General features: G+C 38.6%; 1 protein-coding gene across 1 annotated transcript in view; it reads right to left on the bottom strand.

Annotated features, from left to right (window-relative positions):
* Window positions 1-403: 403 nt before the first annotated feature.
* snd1 (staphylococcal nuclease and tudor domain containing 1) overlaps window positions 404-17,525 on the bottom strand; it is an 84,405-nt gene continuing 67,283 nt past the window's right edge. The window contains exons 18-24 of the mRNA XM_083528377.1: window positions 10,955-11,096; window positions 6,984-7,107; window positions 5,766-5,835; window positions 5,355-5,468; window positions 4,848-5,051; window positions 2,199-2,243; window positions 404-1,137 (exon numbers count right to left, since the gene is read on the bottom strand). Of these exons, the coding sequence (XP_083384503.1) occupies window positions 1,072-1,137; window positions 2,199-2,243; window positions 4,848-5,051; window positions 5,355-5,468; window positions 5,766-5,835; window positions 6,984-7,107; window positions 10,955-11,096 (765 nt within the window). The 3' untranslated portion in view covers window positions 404-1,071. The remainder of the gene's footprint in view (window positions 1,138-2,198; window positions 2,244-4,847; window positions 5,052-5,354; window positions 5,469-5,765; window positions 5,836-6,983; window positions 7,108-10,954; window positions 11,097-17,525) is intronic.

Here is a 17,525-nt window from a genome sequence, read left to right as displayed (position 1 = left end):
TTAGATAAATAGATTAAATATACGGGATTGGAACTGTTCTTCTCACAGTGTTTGTACAGATTTACTAATTTATAGAGCATGTAAAACGTTAAAGGGGCTTAAATATAAAGATTAGAAATGGATCTACTTTAATGATGACAATTTCTTACATTTATAATTTATTATCAATTAATATATATCAAATGCAGGTTTTCAGGGGGTTTTAATGCCATGGGTGATGAGCAGTAATGTTTGTACTTGTAGTTGTAGTAAATGCATTAACATTCTTTTTCCACTGGGCATGACTGAAATTTCAGCATCAGCAAATATACACATGCTTCATATATGCATTAGTCTCAATTTAGTTTGAATTCGTTCATTTATTCATTCATTCATTCATTTGTTCTCAGTGAGACAGACAGAATGACATTGCTCCTTTTTATTTAGCAGATTTAAATACAATGACCAAGTTCACCTTGGAAGGAAATTATTTCAAACACTAGTTTATGGTAGAAGAGAGTGAGATACATGGAGGACACAAAGAAACTACTGTTATATTGTAAACATCCCAGAGAAATTGAACAAATGCTTGTCAAGGCATTGGCAGCTTTCCTTTTTTTGCCATACAGAGAAAAACATTCCTTACACAAAACACTCATACATAAAAAAATACACTCATTAGTCTCTTTTTGAGTGTGCTTACCTAACTTCAAAATAATATCCATATAAATTCATAAATTGAAAATTATTTCATAATTAAGGAAGCATTTTCTCAGGAAGATGTGCAAAAACCTCTTACTGAAGCTGTACAATAAAGTGTGAGGATGTCCGACTGTAAATTCTACAGGAATCATGGAGATTAAAGTAAAATTGGCTAAAATATTCTGGTCAATTGGTCCTTTTATACGCATCTTCATGTAAATTCTGTACTCACTTAAAAAAAAAAAAGAGAGCAGAAAAGACTAAATGCGCCAAGCATGGAGAACAAATGAGGTGAATGTTTTAATGATACCGAGAATAAAATTGTTGAAATATTTTCCTGTTGTCTCTCCGTTTAATGCGTCCTCCATAACATCTTAGGACTAGCAGGACTTAGCGTCTGTATCCAAACTCGTCTGCATCGTCGGCTCTGAAGTCTCCATAGCGCCAGATGTTGAGCTAAAAGAAAAGACGTGTGAACTGTTAAAGGAAGGAACAAGAGTTTCTGGAGAACAAAGTGCAGTCAAAAAGATCTAATCATTACGTCTTAAAAAACTTTGTACTCAAATTCATGATTAGACCCTCAAAATATTCATAAAATATTTCATAAAGGGTGGGCTCGATTAAATTAACAAAAAAAATAAAATAAATAAAAATAAAAAAAAACTTATGGAAGTTACGAGAGAAAAAAAAACGACAGATGTGCCAGTTACACCTTCATCCACATTAAGAACAAAATATTTTTAACAAATTGTATTTTTTGTTAAACTTTTGAAAGCAAGATTTATATTAAAGTTAGAGAAATGACTATTAGGTTTCAGACCTGCTTTATTGTGTATTGATCTTTATTTAGTCGTGTGTAATGTTCCCACAGTCTGGTGTGAACATCCATCATACAGTGGAACCACTAACAATAACCCTATTAAAGTTCAATTCACTGCGTCTCTGTTCTGTGGCTGAAATATTCATCACTATTTGCTCAAGTGCCCTCTGTCGTGTACATTCTCTCAGCACTGTGATGCTTTTCAGTTCAAACGAGTGTGAACAAGGAGGCAGTGCAAGACGCAGAAGGGAGAACCAGGGGAGAGTAAAGGGGTTTGAGAGAGGAAAAAGTAAGGGAAGAAACAAGGGAACAAGAGCAGGAAAGGGAGTGAGAGAGATGAATAAAAGAAAAGGGGGAAGCACTGAAGGACAAAGAAGAAATGGAGAGGGAAGAAGAGAGGTACAAAGGAGAGAAAGACAGAGGGGAAGAAGAAGGAAGAGAAAAACAAAAAGAGGGAGGAAAAGTTCAGGCAACAGTAAAGAGATTTTATTTTCCATCATCATTAAAATGTTTTTTTATTTGTATTTTTTTATTTAACTAGTAGTAGTGATCTCAGTTTGCACCCTCCCCCAGAATAGTGGTGTGTGTGTGTGTGTGTGTGTGTGTGTGTGTGTGTGTGTGTACAGAGAGATAAAGGGGGCAGATTGAGGGTAGATGAGAGCTAGGAAGAATAAAGGAAGAATGATTGAGGACATACCCTGGCACTCTTTGCAGACTCCTGGCCATTTAGATATTCAGTCACCTGGAAAGAAAACAGTGTTTAATTCTAATTTAGAGCAGGTGATGTACCACAATGCAGCATTCATCAGTTCACTTTTATTTTTATCCAGAACACTGGGGATTTGGTAAAATAGAATATAAAACACGGACTATTTTACACGTTGCTTTTTCCAGCTGGGTAACAGCACAAACAGCAGCCATAAGGACAGAGACCACAAACCTGATCACACACACATGCATGCATGCACACAATCTAAGCTCTAGGTTCTATGTAGTTATTATATGCTATTAACCACCAGTGAAAATCTCTAATATACAGCCTGCATTTCCACATAATAGTGACATGTAAGCAGCTTACTAAGCATACAAGGTGGACAATGCTAGTGTTTTAAAAACCACTCATTTAAACACTAGTATATGTGGATCAAAGGTTCCATTTTGTGGCTTATTGTTTATTAATAAAAAACATTGTAGTGAAATCAACAAAACATCTGTAACATGAATACTGTGTGAGGCAATATGTTCAACAAACTGCATAAAAAAATAAATGACAACATTTTCTCCCTTTAAGTTTAATCAGCATTGATATCAGCGAGGCCCTGAGCCTTAGAGAGTGTGGGAGTTGGTAGTGGAGCTGAAGGGCTTTCCCACATTTAAGAAGATTTAAGGCTAAAGTAGTAATGAAAAAGTTAACAGGACAAGAATAATTGAAGTCCAAGGCCCACAAGTAGTTCCACAAATCCACACAAGAACATTCCAAGCTTTCTATAAATGAGGGAACATTTCCATGGCTTACAAGCTCCAGGAGTTCAGTATAAGACGTGAAGGATGATACTGCATGAAGGGAGCTGAATGTGAACAAGGCGAATGAGAAAGTGCATTTTCACTTAGCAAAGAAATGAACGGAGTAGCTTTGGTACGCTCCTCTGTAGCACTAGTCACTAAGAAGAATTGTGTTTTTTTTTTGTTTTTTTTGAGAGTGGCGCTGCTTATGTTCTACAACAGAGATAGGGTCAGAAATGCAGGGGCTTCAAAACATTAGGCGTAATATAACGAGTTCAGAATGTGTGAAGCCTTTTTTGTACACCGAGGCTGTACTCTAATCTGGTACTTCCCTTGGGCCTCTTGATCTGGACTGTACACAAGCACATCACAGAAGAGGGGGTGAAGAGAGTAAGTGAATCAGAAAGTGCATAAAAAGCAATTGAAATCTTCTGGGAAAAAGTGCAGAGAAGCTGATTACGAGTTTATGAAGTCACTGCCAAATCTCTTTCCCTTGAGGCACCATATCATTGCATCAAGTTACTGGTTTAAAAATCAACCATGTAAATGAATGTGGCTGTGAGTGAACCATACGTGTGAGCTGGTGTATCAAGAGGAAAGCTAAGGTTACAGTGTGAACTCTTTGCATTGGTGGCTGGTAAGAAGGTGAAGACCATGCGTGCATGATGTTTCAGCAGTTACTGCTTCTATACACCAGAATTTCCTGAATTTAATCAGTCTGCGTTGTTCACTGTATTCACCATGTTTATCAGAGTTTCAGTTAGTGTTTACATAAAGCATGAACATGTGATCTCTGTGGCTTTAACTGCAGCATGGTGGTTACTGTGAGATGGGCTGGTGGGGGTCTCTCAATGATCTCATGGGCTGATAAATCTGGGTTTCTGCCGTGATCACCATGAATGATCACCATGGACCAAACTTGCAAAGAAGTAGTTTGTGAACAGATTTGCAGACATCGAAATGTTGTTGTTATATGAGAAATTGTGGTATAGTTTATGCATGTTCTCACTGTAGAATTATTGTCTGAATTTTGAGGTTGCAGAATTAGGAAGAAAGGGTCTGCATGCCTTTAAGCCTTTAAACATTAACCCTTAAACCATATATATATATATATATATTTTTTTTTTTACAAAATTATTATTTTGGGGAGTGGTGGCTCCAGCGGTTAAGGCGCTGGGTTGCCGATCGGAAGGTCTGGAGTTCAAGCCCCGGTATCGCCAGGCTGCCACTCTTGGGCCCTTGAGCAAGGCCCTTAACCCTCTATGCTCCGGGGGTCCCTTACGAGGAAAATATCAAGGTCCGTGACGTCGGAGTGACGTGGGGCCGCCTTCCCGTGGGCTCACCACCTGCAGGAGGGACCGTAAGGGACGGTGCTGTGAGGATTGGGCAGCAGTCGAAGGCGGGGGCCTGCTTAGACTGCTGCCCCCGCGACCCGAATTACGGATAAGCGGGAGAAAATGAATGAATGGAGTGAATGAATATTATTTCCCATGTTTAAATGCCAACTTTAATCCCATTTATAAAATATTTTAAAAGAGGAGGAAATGTTAAAATTACAACCATAGTTACGCCTGTGAAACCTCCATTATAATGCTTGTATTTGTTGATTCTATGTATATGTGTATTCAAATGTTTTATAATACTATTGTATTCTATTTTAATTTGAACTATTTTAATTTTATGGCTCATTTATAAAACAGTCAATACTGTTTATTCATTAATGATAAATAAATTAGCAAGTAAATAAATGATCTGATTTTCATGTTATTTCATGGCCTTTTTTTCTGCAGTTGAAACAGTTATGATGTAAATAGTAAGTTGCAGTCCAAGTCGCCTCCCTCACCATTTTCTGCAAGTGTTTCTCTTTGCGCACGTCCACCATGACCAGACCCTCTTTCACCAAACCAAGACCCACATCATCTTTGGAATCAGTGAACTGCAGAGTGACATGAGGGCAAGTTGCACCACCGTACTCCACGTTTAGCAGACACTGTGTGTTCTGGATGTCCCTCACCACACAGTCTACCACGTCAGCCCGTGCATCCTCCTGCAGGAGGCAAGTCAGCATGCATCAGTAAAGGCCACAATCATTTTTAACATATAATCAAGGCTCTTCACTTTAGACTTAAATTAAAACAAACTAATCAACAGAAAAAAAAACATTTGGCCCTAATAGTATGATGTTGCCCATTTTCTAACAGAAGAACAAGTCTCATGTTAAAATTTCTGGGCTAATCCTGAGAGGGAATCAAGTGGAGCTGGGATTTCCGGTTCTTTTAGTCCTTATCAGAATAGAAATCTTTTCTGGGAAACAAATCAGAGTCCAGTCTGTGTTTGTGCATATACTTACATCTTGTGGGACTTGGATAAAGGCAAAGGTGTACTCTGTGGCCTGTGCAGGAAGGGTCCGGATACCGAATGCAGTAGGAAGAGCTGCTAGACGTACAGAAGACAGCATCTCTCTCTGTAGAATGATACACAAAAAGAAGCTCTATTTATTAACCATCTTCTGAAATGCCTGCCAAAGCCTTTCACAGGCAGAGTTATTAATTTTAAGAAGGAAGAAGAGGATCTTCAGTACTCCATTAATAACTACCCATTACTCAAACCATTTAATACCAATGACACTAAAATACAGGCACTGTTAGGACTATAAACCTGCATATACACTACTTTACTCTCTCATTTAAAGGTAATTAAAATTACTGTTAATTTAACTGTTAATTCACAGCCCACTGACAAGCACATCATTATTACTCACATTGCCATAGTCTATGTAGTACACGTGAACCTTTGCAGGAGATTCAACCCTTTCCACTCGGGCTCTGTACCTAGAGAGAGACACACATGGAGAAATAGAGGTAATGAGAAGGAGCAGGATACGGGAGTGGGGAGATGACAGGGGGATTTTGGAGGATTCAAACTGAGCAAAAGATAAATATACTTGTGCAGCCATGTCTGAACGCTCATGACTGGAGGGCAATAACTGCATCAAATCTCACTGTCATGTAGCCTTAGATACGGAGAGTTAAAGTCACTTTCTAGCAAAGTGCAGAGGAACACTAGATGCACTACTGAAGCAATATCAGCAGAGCAAAGATTTCTTGTGCTCTGCTCCTCTGCGGACCTCCAGCCAACTAGAGCAACACTGCAACTCATACACACTCCCAGTCATGTAGAACCATCACTGTTCCAACTAAATACCACCAATCCCACTGTAGAAATAAAAAGATTCTCAAACTTTGAATCAGATCATTTAAACAACTATTAATGGCAGTTGTATGAACTTTTTTTAATGGAAATATTTTTATAAAACTATTTATTTTTTATACACTAAATTAAATGAAACTTTTTATTTTTCCTTCTAAGGGTAATTTAGAATAGAATAGAATAGAATAGAATAGAATAGAATAGAATAGAATAGAATAGAATAGAATAGAATAGAATAGCCTTTATTTGTCACATATACATTACAGCACAGTAAAATTTGTTCTTCGCATATCCCAACTTGCTCGGAGGCTGGTGTCAGAGCGCAGGGTCGGCCATGATACAATGCCCCTAGAGCACAGAGGGCTCAAAGGCCCAAGAGTGGCAGGTTTGGCAATACCAGGTCTTAAACCCAGTAACCCAGCAACTTAACCACTGAGCAACCACTCCTCCCTTTATACTTCACAACAAAGGTGCTGCACTGAACCAACTTTCACGTTAAAGTGGACTTTACCCCGGACACTGGCAACATGCAGAATGTCAGAGCCAAGATTAGGAAAAAGTGCAAAATACAAGATTTCTGATATCTTTGTGGCACATGTTCATAATAACTGCCATCATTAAATCTAAAGTGAATGTGTGAAACTCTCACTAAGTTCTACTCGACAGTGTTCCTTAATCATTGCAGGAAAGCAGTTCTGTGGGCAGAATTGAACACTTACATGCACAATGTAAGGTTTGGGTAAAAATGCTGGGACTTTGAAGTGCTCACCATTCTCCATCGGTGAACTTGGCAATGCAGTAGTCCCCTCGTTGTGGGGTGAAGGCACCCTCCACAGGTGGGTGTTCTGCAATCTCCGCCCTCATGGTCTCCATCAGGCTTTCCAGCTGTGCACCTGTTTAGATTAAAACAAAATGGTGTAAACATTATTACTGGCAAAGTGCCATCAGGTGCAGAAGTGGTTTTGTCCATTCTTTTGGATTCTTGCTGTAAGTGAAAGGAATAAATGCAGTACTTTTTCCTTTTCACTGTTTTAAGGATGAAATGAAGAGTTTCTGGTTTTAATTTAAGATCTCCACCAAAACTGCAATCTGTAAAATCACTAATCTGTAAAATATTAAGGATTATGGAAGACATGCAACTGTTTAAAAACTGTCATATAATGACTAATGTTACATAGAACAAAGAATGAGAAAGAGAAATGCAAAGAATAGACAAGTTGGCTGCCAAGACAGTCACTTTGTCCTTGTAGTTAAATGGAAAATATGGCAAACTTGAAGATTATACTTTGTCAATAGACATTTTATAGGGTTATTGTTGCTTACAAATAGATACACAAATTTTAATATGGGCCAGACATAATGTTTTCTTTAAATAAACAGCTTTGCATAATAGACAGTCAATGTCAAATTTCATTTTATAGCAAGTTCCAGCATGTATAACCATCTTTCTGCAATAGTTCTACTTTTAGAATCATTTGAAGACTGGATGAGAAAACGACAATAGACTGGGCTAATGAAAAGTATTCCACCCATTAAAAATGGAGGTCACTACAACAACACAACATTCAGTAAGCTTGTAAAACTGTGTTGATCAGAGAGAAGACGAATGACCCTAAATTACATCAGTTGTGAGATCACTTGGTGTGCAGTGTTCACCCATGACTGTTCCTCCGGCTCTAATACCAGCATCATTAAATATGCAGACGACACTACTGTGGCAGGCCTGGTTTATGAGACAGCCTGCGGGGAGGAGGTGGGGCCGCTGGTGGATTAGTGCATGACAAAATTCAACAGCATCACAAAGGTTCATCAACGCCTACACTGGGTAAAAACAAGAACCTGAGAAAGATCAATGTACACCCCCACATTCTCAACAACTTACAGAAACACAAGAGATTATTGAGCAGCCAAACAGCAACTGCACTGAGGCTGACTTCAACAGCCTGCAGCAGGTGATCGAACAGCAGAACAGCTTTGCCTACCATGAAGGACATATGACTGGGGTGAGTTCTCAGCAACCCCAGTGGGGTGAGAAGGGACCCATTTACCCCAGTAAACACCTGCTCACTCCCATAACATCCCCTAGGATTTAGTTGTTTGACAAATTTCCAAGAAATGCCACAGAGGGAACAATATTAATATAAAGTCTTCTAGCGGGGAGGTCGTAGCTCACTGGTTACTAATCTAAGGTTGGTGGTTTAAGCCCCAGTATTGCCACACTGCTACTATTGGGGCCCTTGAGAAAGGCCCTTAACCCTCTCCAGGGGTGATGTGATGGGTATTTGCACGCTGGCCCCAGCTTCCTAACATCGCTGGGATATGTGAGGAATGAATTTCACTGTGCTATAATGTACATGTGACAATATACAGCACTTTAATTTCTTTTTTTTTTAGTCTTCTGAACTCATTTATACTCTTCTCTCTTTTGCATGTCACTCATGCAAGATATCCTCCTTCTCTCACAGTGGCAGCAGCAGGTAATAAAGGATAAACTGCTTTACTCTGTTCAAATTGTTTAAATATATAATACATAAAAAAAAATAAAAAATAAAAAAATAAAAAAAAAGAGATCAAATTCCCAACCATGATAAATAAAAAAATCCCATGTCAACACAAACATCTTTAATAAAAGATCATATGTGGGACTATTTACAAGAAGAAGAATCTAAAAATGTTTTTTACTGTGAATGTAGAGACCAGGCACCTTGATCGTTGTTTTGTTATAGACTTACAATAAATCTATTTTTTCTTATATATTTTCATGGGCATATTAATGTACATTTTATCTTATGGACAGACTACAGTGTGTCCATAAGCACTGATTTGCTTTAAATAGTACCCACTTTTAGTCTAAACGAAACAGATTTCCTTTTCCTTTATATGATTATCTGCACATTTGCTTCAGAAATCAGAAGCACCCACACCTACACTGCCTCCTCTGTTTAAGGATATCAGAGTGTGGATGTGTGGGTAGATCAGTGGTAAAGACATTGGACTTCTGATCGTGAGTTCACATCCCATCACCATCATGCCACTGCTGAGATTTGCCCTTAAAATTCAACTAAATGAGAATTATAAGTCGCTCTGGATAAGGGTCTCTGACAAATGCCAGTTATGTAAATATAGTGTGTGTAAACTGAGCAAATAAATTCAAACTGTCATCTATTTATTGTTCAGCATTATTTGTGTGTGTAAAACGAAAATACGTTTTTTTCTATTCATAAACTATTCTTGTCATATTTGGCTTTCCATAAAAAGCATCCTAGAGAAAGGAAATTAGAGCACTCTTATCACTCTTATGAGACTTATTCAGCTTCTATTCACTCACCAGAAGGACTGTGAGTAGGGAGGGAAGTATGGAACAAGACAATCACAGCCAGAGTGCTAAATTACTGCTTTGTAAGACGGAAGCAATTAATGCCATTGTGCTGCTGGGGAGCTTTTCTAGTGTTTTTTGTTTACATCGTCTTCCAAAATTACCCATGAACTCCTGCAGTGTGAGGAACTCAGGCACATGACATGCTCTCAGTTTCAGCTGCTTTATAAAAAGGCACACTTCCTCAACAAGTGCAACAGAATGGCCTCCTGTGGAAAAAAACAGTTTCTAAAGGTTTAAAGAAAAATGTTTGATAAAATGGGAGGATATTGGGGGCTGGATCAGAGCATTTGCCGCAGTAATCATGTGCGTACCCTGGTGCATCAGTGTTTTCTGAAGCAGAATATTGTTGAGAGCAGGAGGAATAATTTAAATGATTTTGAAAATTCGTGAAGGCAACTATTGTCTGAAGTTTTTCCAAGGGTTGATTTATATGAACCTACTGCAGTATTTAGTCCAGAAACAACTATTTCAACACCAACTAATCTTCAACTTGTAAATATCATTGCAATGCTACCTTCATAAGGTTAAACCAGACCAATGCAAACAGAACTGGCTTGAGCCAGAAGGCGAGATTTTAACTGAGGAAACGAACACTACATTTTGACAAACTGGTGAAAGAGGAAAATCATCTTGTTGACTAAAGGCCCATCATATAGTGATCTGATTTAATAAAACAATAAAAAAGAAAACATTTATCACAGCTTGACTGCTTCATTTGAAATCTATTTGGATGCAAAATTCTCCACTGGTAAACTTATGGACCTGGGTGTTTACAATATATTAGGTACTAGACTGCATTGATGATGGGGAACTGTATAATACAGCAGGTATCTTGCTTTACTTCTGCATTCTGCCCATAATACTGCACTCAATTTAGTTTCCTGGTCACTACATTTAACTATCCCTTAATACAAGTTATACAGCAGCACTATACAAAGCACTCAGGTTTTGCATGGTAGATTATAGATAGATAAATAAATAATTCAACTGTCTGCAGTCACTTTAATTGTAATTAATGTTTGAATGTCTTTAAGAGTTTTGTAGTAATGCCAGATTTATCAGCATGACTGCAGTGTTACACACATTACAGATAATTTGTGACTCGGATCCAGCAGGAGGGAATTGTTTTGAAATGTCCAGTGAGTATTCGAGTGCATGCTGTACTAATGATGTTCCTGAACAAAACTTTTTCAGCAGGTGGTCAAAACATGCTGGGAATGAAAACAAATGAGGTATCTAGCATGTAAGTAATGGACATACAGTATTTCACATTTATTCCAAATTTCTGACACTGTTTTAATACCACCTTATTTGGGAATTATAATTCCATAGTGATCCCTTACCAGTGACTCCTTACTTACCAGTCTCCACATCTTGTGTAAAGAAGTGCAGTCCATCAGTGATTTCGGTGACATAGACTGCCTTGTACTTGGCTACACGTTCCTTCTCTTCAGACAGCTGCGCTACCTCTTCTGTAGGCTTTTCCACATAATTGGCCCAAATCTATTAAATAATCAGAAAACAGGTTTGAATGTATTACGGTGTGACACATTGTTATGCAGGGTGTGATAGAGTGTAGCACAAATGTCAGTATTTTACCTCATCCAGACAGCAGAATTACTGGCACCATTTAAAAAAATGAATAAATATTTATAGTGCATAATGAAGCGTGCACTCAATCAATCGACAACTACTTCCTTTTTATATAGAATATAAGTAAGCAGCTTTGCTATGAATGTGAAAATAGAAATATATACAGAATTTCTGGTCAGAAATATTTACTATACGATCACGTTTCGAACTGAACCCCAAACCCCTGTTTCCCCTAGAGCTATTGCTTACCAATAAAAAAAAATGAGTTGAACTAGCACATTGGTACAAAAATACAATACTGTGAGACGGCCTTTTGCAAGCGATGATCATCACCAAACGTATTCCTCTCGATCAGAAATATATACAGTATCTCAAAAAAAATGGTTATCCATTGTTATCCAGCACTGTCTTAATCCTTCTAGGCATGGAATTCACCAGATCTGCACAAGTTGTTGCTGGGATCCTCTTCCACTCCTCCATAATGACATCACGAAGATGCTGGATGTTAGACATATGGTGCTTCTCCACCTTCCACTTCAGGATGTTTTACATGTGCTCAATAGGTTTCGGGTTTGGAGACATACTTGTCCACACCATCACAAGACAGTTTGGGGTCATAATTATGTGGGAAAATTGCCGTTCTGCCCTGTTTCTGAAGGAAGTGCATCTTGTTCTGCGTCATAATGTCACAGACCATGTTGGAATCTATGTTTTCCCCAATGAACTGCAGCTCCCCAGTACCAGCAGCACTCATGCAGCCCCAGACCATGGTGCTTCCACCACCATGTTTGACTACTGCTACTGTAGGCAAGAGACAATTTTCTTGGTTCTCCTCACCAGCGCATCGCTACACATGGGCCACACACAGGGCATCTTAGTCCCATCAAACTACATGACATGGTTCCAGTAATTCATGGTCTTAGACAGGTCATCTTCAGCAAACTGTTTAAATGTTTTCTTGTGAGCAGCTTTAGAAGAGGCTCCTTCTGGGGCGACTTGTTGCAGTGCGTTCGGTCTCAGCACTGACAAGCAGAACCTCTAAACCAACACACTCATGCATCTGTTTTTTTTAAGCAACTTCTGCACCTGACGCCCACCACGAGGACTCAACTTCTTTGATGGACCATTGAAAGGCCTGTTCCGAGTGAAACCTGTCTTTAACCCTGGCCACTGTACTGTAACTCAGTTTCAGGGTGTTCCGGATCTTCTTATAGCCTCGGCATCTTTGTGGAAACCAACAATTCTAATTCGCAAATCTTTAGAGAGTCTTTACCTTGAGGTGCCATGAATAGGGCATGTGGCTTTGCATGGTTACACAACGTACAGCTGTTAACACTTAGGGTGTACTCACAGTTGTTGCAAGCTTTTTTGACAATAATGGCTGTATGTATTTTTAGAGGCCAGTACATCTGTACTGCTTTACAAGCTGCACATTTCTATACAGTCTCATTTCTATAGTATTGTCCCTTAAGAACATTATACTAAAATAGTTGCTGTGAGAGGTGTACTCACTTTTGTGAGATGCTGTACATATAGCAGGACATATCACTTCTATATAATAACTTAAAAATACATCAGAACTTCCATCTTCTTCCCGTCACTGCAGATGTTTAGAAACTACAACAAAAGATAAACATTTGGCCACGTGGACATTATATTTCAGTACAACTGCACTTAGTGTAAAGTTCTTTTTGACTGTTTACTGCAGAATCACCTACAGATCCATCATCTACCAAAGTTATTATGTCTGTTCCCAACTGCACAGCTGATATCATTACACCCTTCTGTAATCTCCTTAGACCGGAACTGGAGGTAAAAAAAAAAATGCATTCTGGTCTTTTTTGGCCATTGGTGTGAGCATGCTCTAATTGAAACTTTGTGATGACTCTGTTTGTGCTTGCCTTATTCATTTAGCATTAAAAGACTGCCTGTGAATTTGGTGTGTTGCTTCATAATTTCATCCAATTACATCAACCATAACAAAAGGTGTGATCAGTAGAGTCATATGCACGTAGAGTTTTATCTCACCTGTAACAAGTGACTATTATAGAATTCTGCATAATCAGAAAAAGATGTGACCTCCACAGCTGAAATAGATAATTAAGTTAAAGAGCTTGTAATCAAAAATGTTTTGCACACTTTTATGGCATTTACTAAATAACTAATTTTCATCACCATTCAAGTGAAAACCATCAGGGCGAGAAGGTGAAGCATCTGTTCTAATAACAAACAAAGCCAGCAGAAATGTGTTAAAATATGAGAGTGCTGAGAGACAAGGAATCTCAGAAGACATTGCAATAGAATGAGATGGAGAGATGGAAAGAGGAAATGCATTTAGAAGTGCACATGGTTAAAGATCTAACAATAGCCTTCCTCTGCACTTTTTCTGAGCAGGTAATGAAGAAAATTAATGAGCTGTTAACTGAATCATCAGCCCTCAATCTGCCAGCTTGAACCTGTCTTCTGCAGGCCCAAGCTTATTCTGGGAAAAATTATCCTGAGAAAATGTGTGAGAATGTGTGTGTGGGGCACAGCAGGAATATTGCTGGTAAATATTGCTGAATGTTCACATGATATAATCATCACCAGTGGAACTGATCTGCAATGACGCCAGGGGGGCAAGAAGCAAACCTCATCGTGAAGCAAACCTCATCGTCTCCTTTCACAAGCAGTCACAGGTGTGTGTGTGCGCACACACACATGCCTCTCTCTCTGTAATGCCACATGATGTTATATTGGGTTTTTGTAGAGTATTGATGGTTTCTATAATTGTGACGTGATAGTGGTGGTATTAAGAGGTGGATTAAGTCGGGTACGTCCTCACTGAAGGCCCAAGTACCAAATGCATGACCCGCTGATGATGACCCGCTGATGATGTGTGCGCGCACACACTAATACACACACACACACTAATTCCGTTTGGATGTTAAGTTCCAAATCCGCCCGCAATAAACGGATGCCACCCCAAAAATGCTATTTTATGTATACAGTACTGTATTAACATTTTACTTCATTTTATAATTAATAATTATATTTTTTATTAATAAATGTAATTATTTTAACATAAATGTAATTATTTCAACATAAAAATCCATAAACACAACATAAACATAACAACCCCCTCCCCCACACACTCTACAAAGTATGAAGACTTCACCAAAAGTAAGTGTCTGCACATGACGCCTTGTTGTGCTTGCAGAAATGCCCTCACACCACAACAAACAGAACAGTGACAAAGCCAATAAACCAGGCTATAATATATCTATTTTTGTGTTTTCACATGAGTTTTTTCCCCTTTATACACAATTGCTTTCCCTGTTATGAAGCACCTGAAAACATTTAAGAACACTGATGCCTAGTTTACAATGGAAAAAACTCATAAGGAGAGCAAATGGGGATCAGCTGAGTGCTAAAGTTAGAAAGACTGCTGAAATAAACAGCTTTCACAGTCACATGTATCTTAGGTATAAGTGCAGGTGATGATCAATATATATGAGAACGGAATCATCTTTATTTAGAAGATACACAATAATGCACTGACTCCACAGTGACATCACAAAAAATGCAGGTATGAGATAAAATCTCGCACATAATTTGCTGCAGGTTTCTCTCCGGGTTTAGCCTGAGGACTGAACTCGTTTTCTTTTCTGAACACTGTAAGATGGTATAGGAGTAAACACAGAGTGTGAGGAAACATTTCGATAAATGTTGGTACCTCTGCCTAAAGTGTCCTTTATTTAGCATAGATGGCACAGGGTATGCTTTACACCACCATCCTGATCCCTGTGTGTGGAGAAAACTGTCTACATACAAGAAACCATTTGTTATTTAAACTAACAGACATGGAGGAGACTTTACTGGGACCATTAGTAAGAAATGTTACAGTAGAAGATAAACATGAAACATTCAATTAGGTGATCCCACTAATGTTGCCTCCTCAATTAAGGAAAACAAAGCATCTGAACAGACAGACAGAAAAAACTCTACACTCGCGTCGCTCTGCTTTGCAAACACTGCTAATACTTACATTTCTGTACATCTGGCTGAGCTCAACACTTCTACAATAATCCACAGTGGTCATTTAGCACAGTTATTATACTGTACAAATAGAAATGAGGGGATTTATGCTTCATTTACTGTTTTCATTTAAATAGATTCTTTTTGGGGCTGTTGTCAATGACGAAATTTTAATTCTTGAGAAAATGAGGAATTTCATGACATATAATAAAGTTACTGTTGCAATAAGTGATTCATTTTATTGCCTCAAATTGTTCGAACCCAAAAACTGGACAAAAAGTTCGCTTTCTTAAAACACTGTAATTTTCTGATATTTATTGGAATTTAAGCATTAAAATAATTAGACATATCATTTATACCTCAGAATCTGGCAGAAGTTAAAATGAACCATAGCTGCTTGAATGGAAAGAAATGGAAAAATGCGTGAGGGATTGCAGACACTCAACCGCCTACATGGAAAAAAAAAAAAACCTTAATCACAGGTTTCCCAGTCCACTATAACTCGAAATTTAACATCTCAGTCTGACATGGTCAGAGTTACTAGTAATTTGGAATCCAGCATCAACATATTAAATCTAACTCAGAATGACTTTAGTACCAGGTTTCTGAGAGCCACTCAAATTAAAAGATTTTATAAGAATGAGATTTATTTAAAGTATTTAAAGACAAAGGGACAGCACATGCACAACGTGAGGTCCAGCGTCTCTCCAGATTTCTTGATTTAGTTGTAATTATCTGCTAATTGCAAGACTTTATATTAGCTTGTTGTACTTATTATTACATAAACATGGTATTCGCTTCCATTGCTATGCTGATGATACACAGTTGTATATTTCAGCAAAGCCAGATGAGAGAGAGCAGCTTAATGTTGAGAAGTGTGTAAAGGACATTAGACAGTGGATGCTTGATAACTTTCTTCTGCTCAACTCAGATTAGACGGAAGTACTTTTACTAGGACCACATGCAGCTAGAACTTTCCGATTACGTATCATCTCTGGATGGTGTTTCTGTTTCAGCGTGTACGGCTGTCAAAGACCTTAAAATTAGAAATATGATGTCGTTACAGGATGCAGAAAAACTAGTTCATGCTTTTGTTACTTCTAGATTAGACTACTGTAACGCTTTACTGTCTGGGTGTGTGAGTAGGTGCATAAATAAGCTTCAGTTCAGAATGCAGCAGCAAGAGTCCTCACTAGATCTAGAAAATATGACCACATCACCCCTGTTTTAATCAGTCTACACTGCTCCAAATCAAATCTCGCATTGATTATAAAATACTACTACTGAGTATAAAGCACTTAACGGTCTCATGCCACAGTATCTGAGTGAACTTCTGTACCAGTATGATCCTCCACGCCTACTTAGATCAAAAGGTGCAGGCTATCTGTTGGTTCCTCCAATAATGAAGACTACAGCAGGGGGCAGATCTTTCTCTTATAAAGCCCCACAGTTATGTAACAGTCTTCCAATCAGTGTTCAGGACTCAGACACAGTCTCAGTGTTCAAGTATGCTGTCGTCCCCTCACATTCACACATTCACTCAGGTTTGTTGAAGGTGGTGTGGTGGGTCGTCTCTTGTCCCAGAGATCCCTCATGTCTGTGTTACCTTCTGGTTCTGCCTTGTAGTTCTGCTGCTATAGCGAGTCTGCTGGAGTCCAAACTGCACAGTGACATTAACTTTCATACAACAATAAGGACACTTATTAATCCATATCCTTCTCTTCTCTTCTATCCCTCTCTCTCTCGGTCGAGTTAAACATGCTCCTGAGGCTCCAGTGACCACTGTACCTGCCCCTCCCCCTTTGTGGATCTTTCCATTTCGTCCTGGTCTGCCTCTGGATAGTGTTCTCTTCGACAGGAGGCCACTCTGTGCAGCTTGGGATGATTTCTCATCAACGCCTTGGGTGGTTCCATTAAATTCCGGAGTAAGAACGGGAGTTTTGAGGATGGATTTGAACTGTAGTTAATGTTAACAGTCTGCTAAATTGACTCAGGACTACAGTTCGCTTTTAATCATCATCATCACTGCACCCCACAACATCGTATATCTGTAATAAATGGACATTCGGTGCAACCCAGATGAGGATGGGTTTCCTCTTGAGTCTGGTTCCTCTCAGTGTTTCTTCCTTATGCCGTCTCGGGGAGTTTTTCCTTTACCACAGTCGCCACCGGCTTGTTCATCAGGGACAAACTTACTTATAAAGAATATACTAACTTTTAATCACCACATTATCTGTGTAAAGCTGCTTTGAGACAATGTTCATTGTTAAAAGCGCCATAAAAATAAAAATTAATTGAATTGAATATATAGTACAGAACAAA

Source organism: Silurus aristotelis (assembly GCF_946808225.1).
Source record: "Silurus aristotelis genome assembly, chromosome: 24".
Taxonomy (NCBI): Eukaryota; Metazoa; Chordata; class Actinopteri; order Siluriformes; family Siluridae; genus Silurus; species Silurus aristotelis.
Note: the sequence above shows the minus strand (reverse complement) of the source record. Positions and strands in the feature narration are given on the sequence as shown.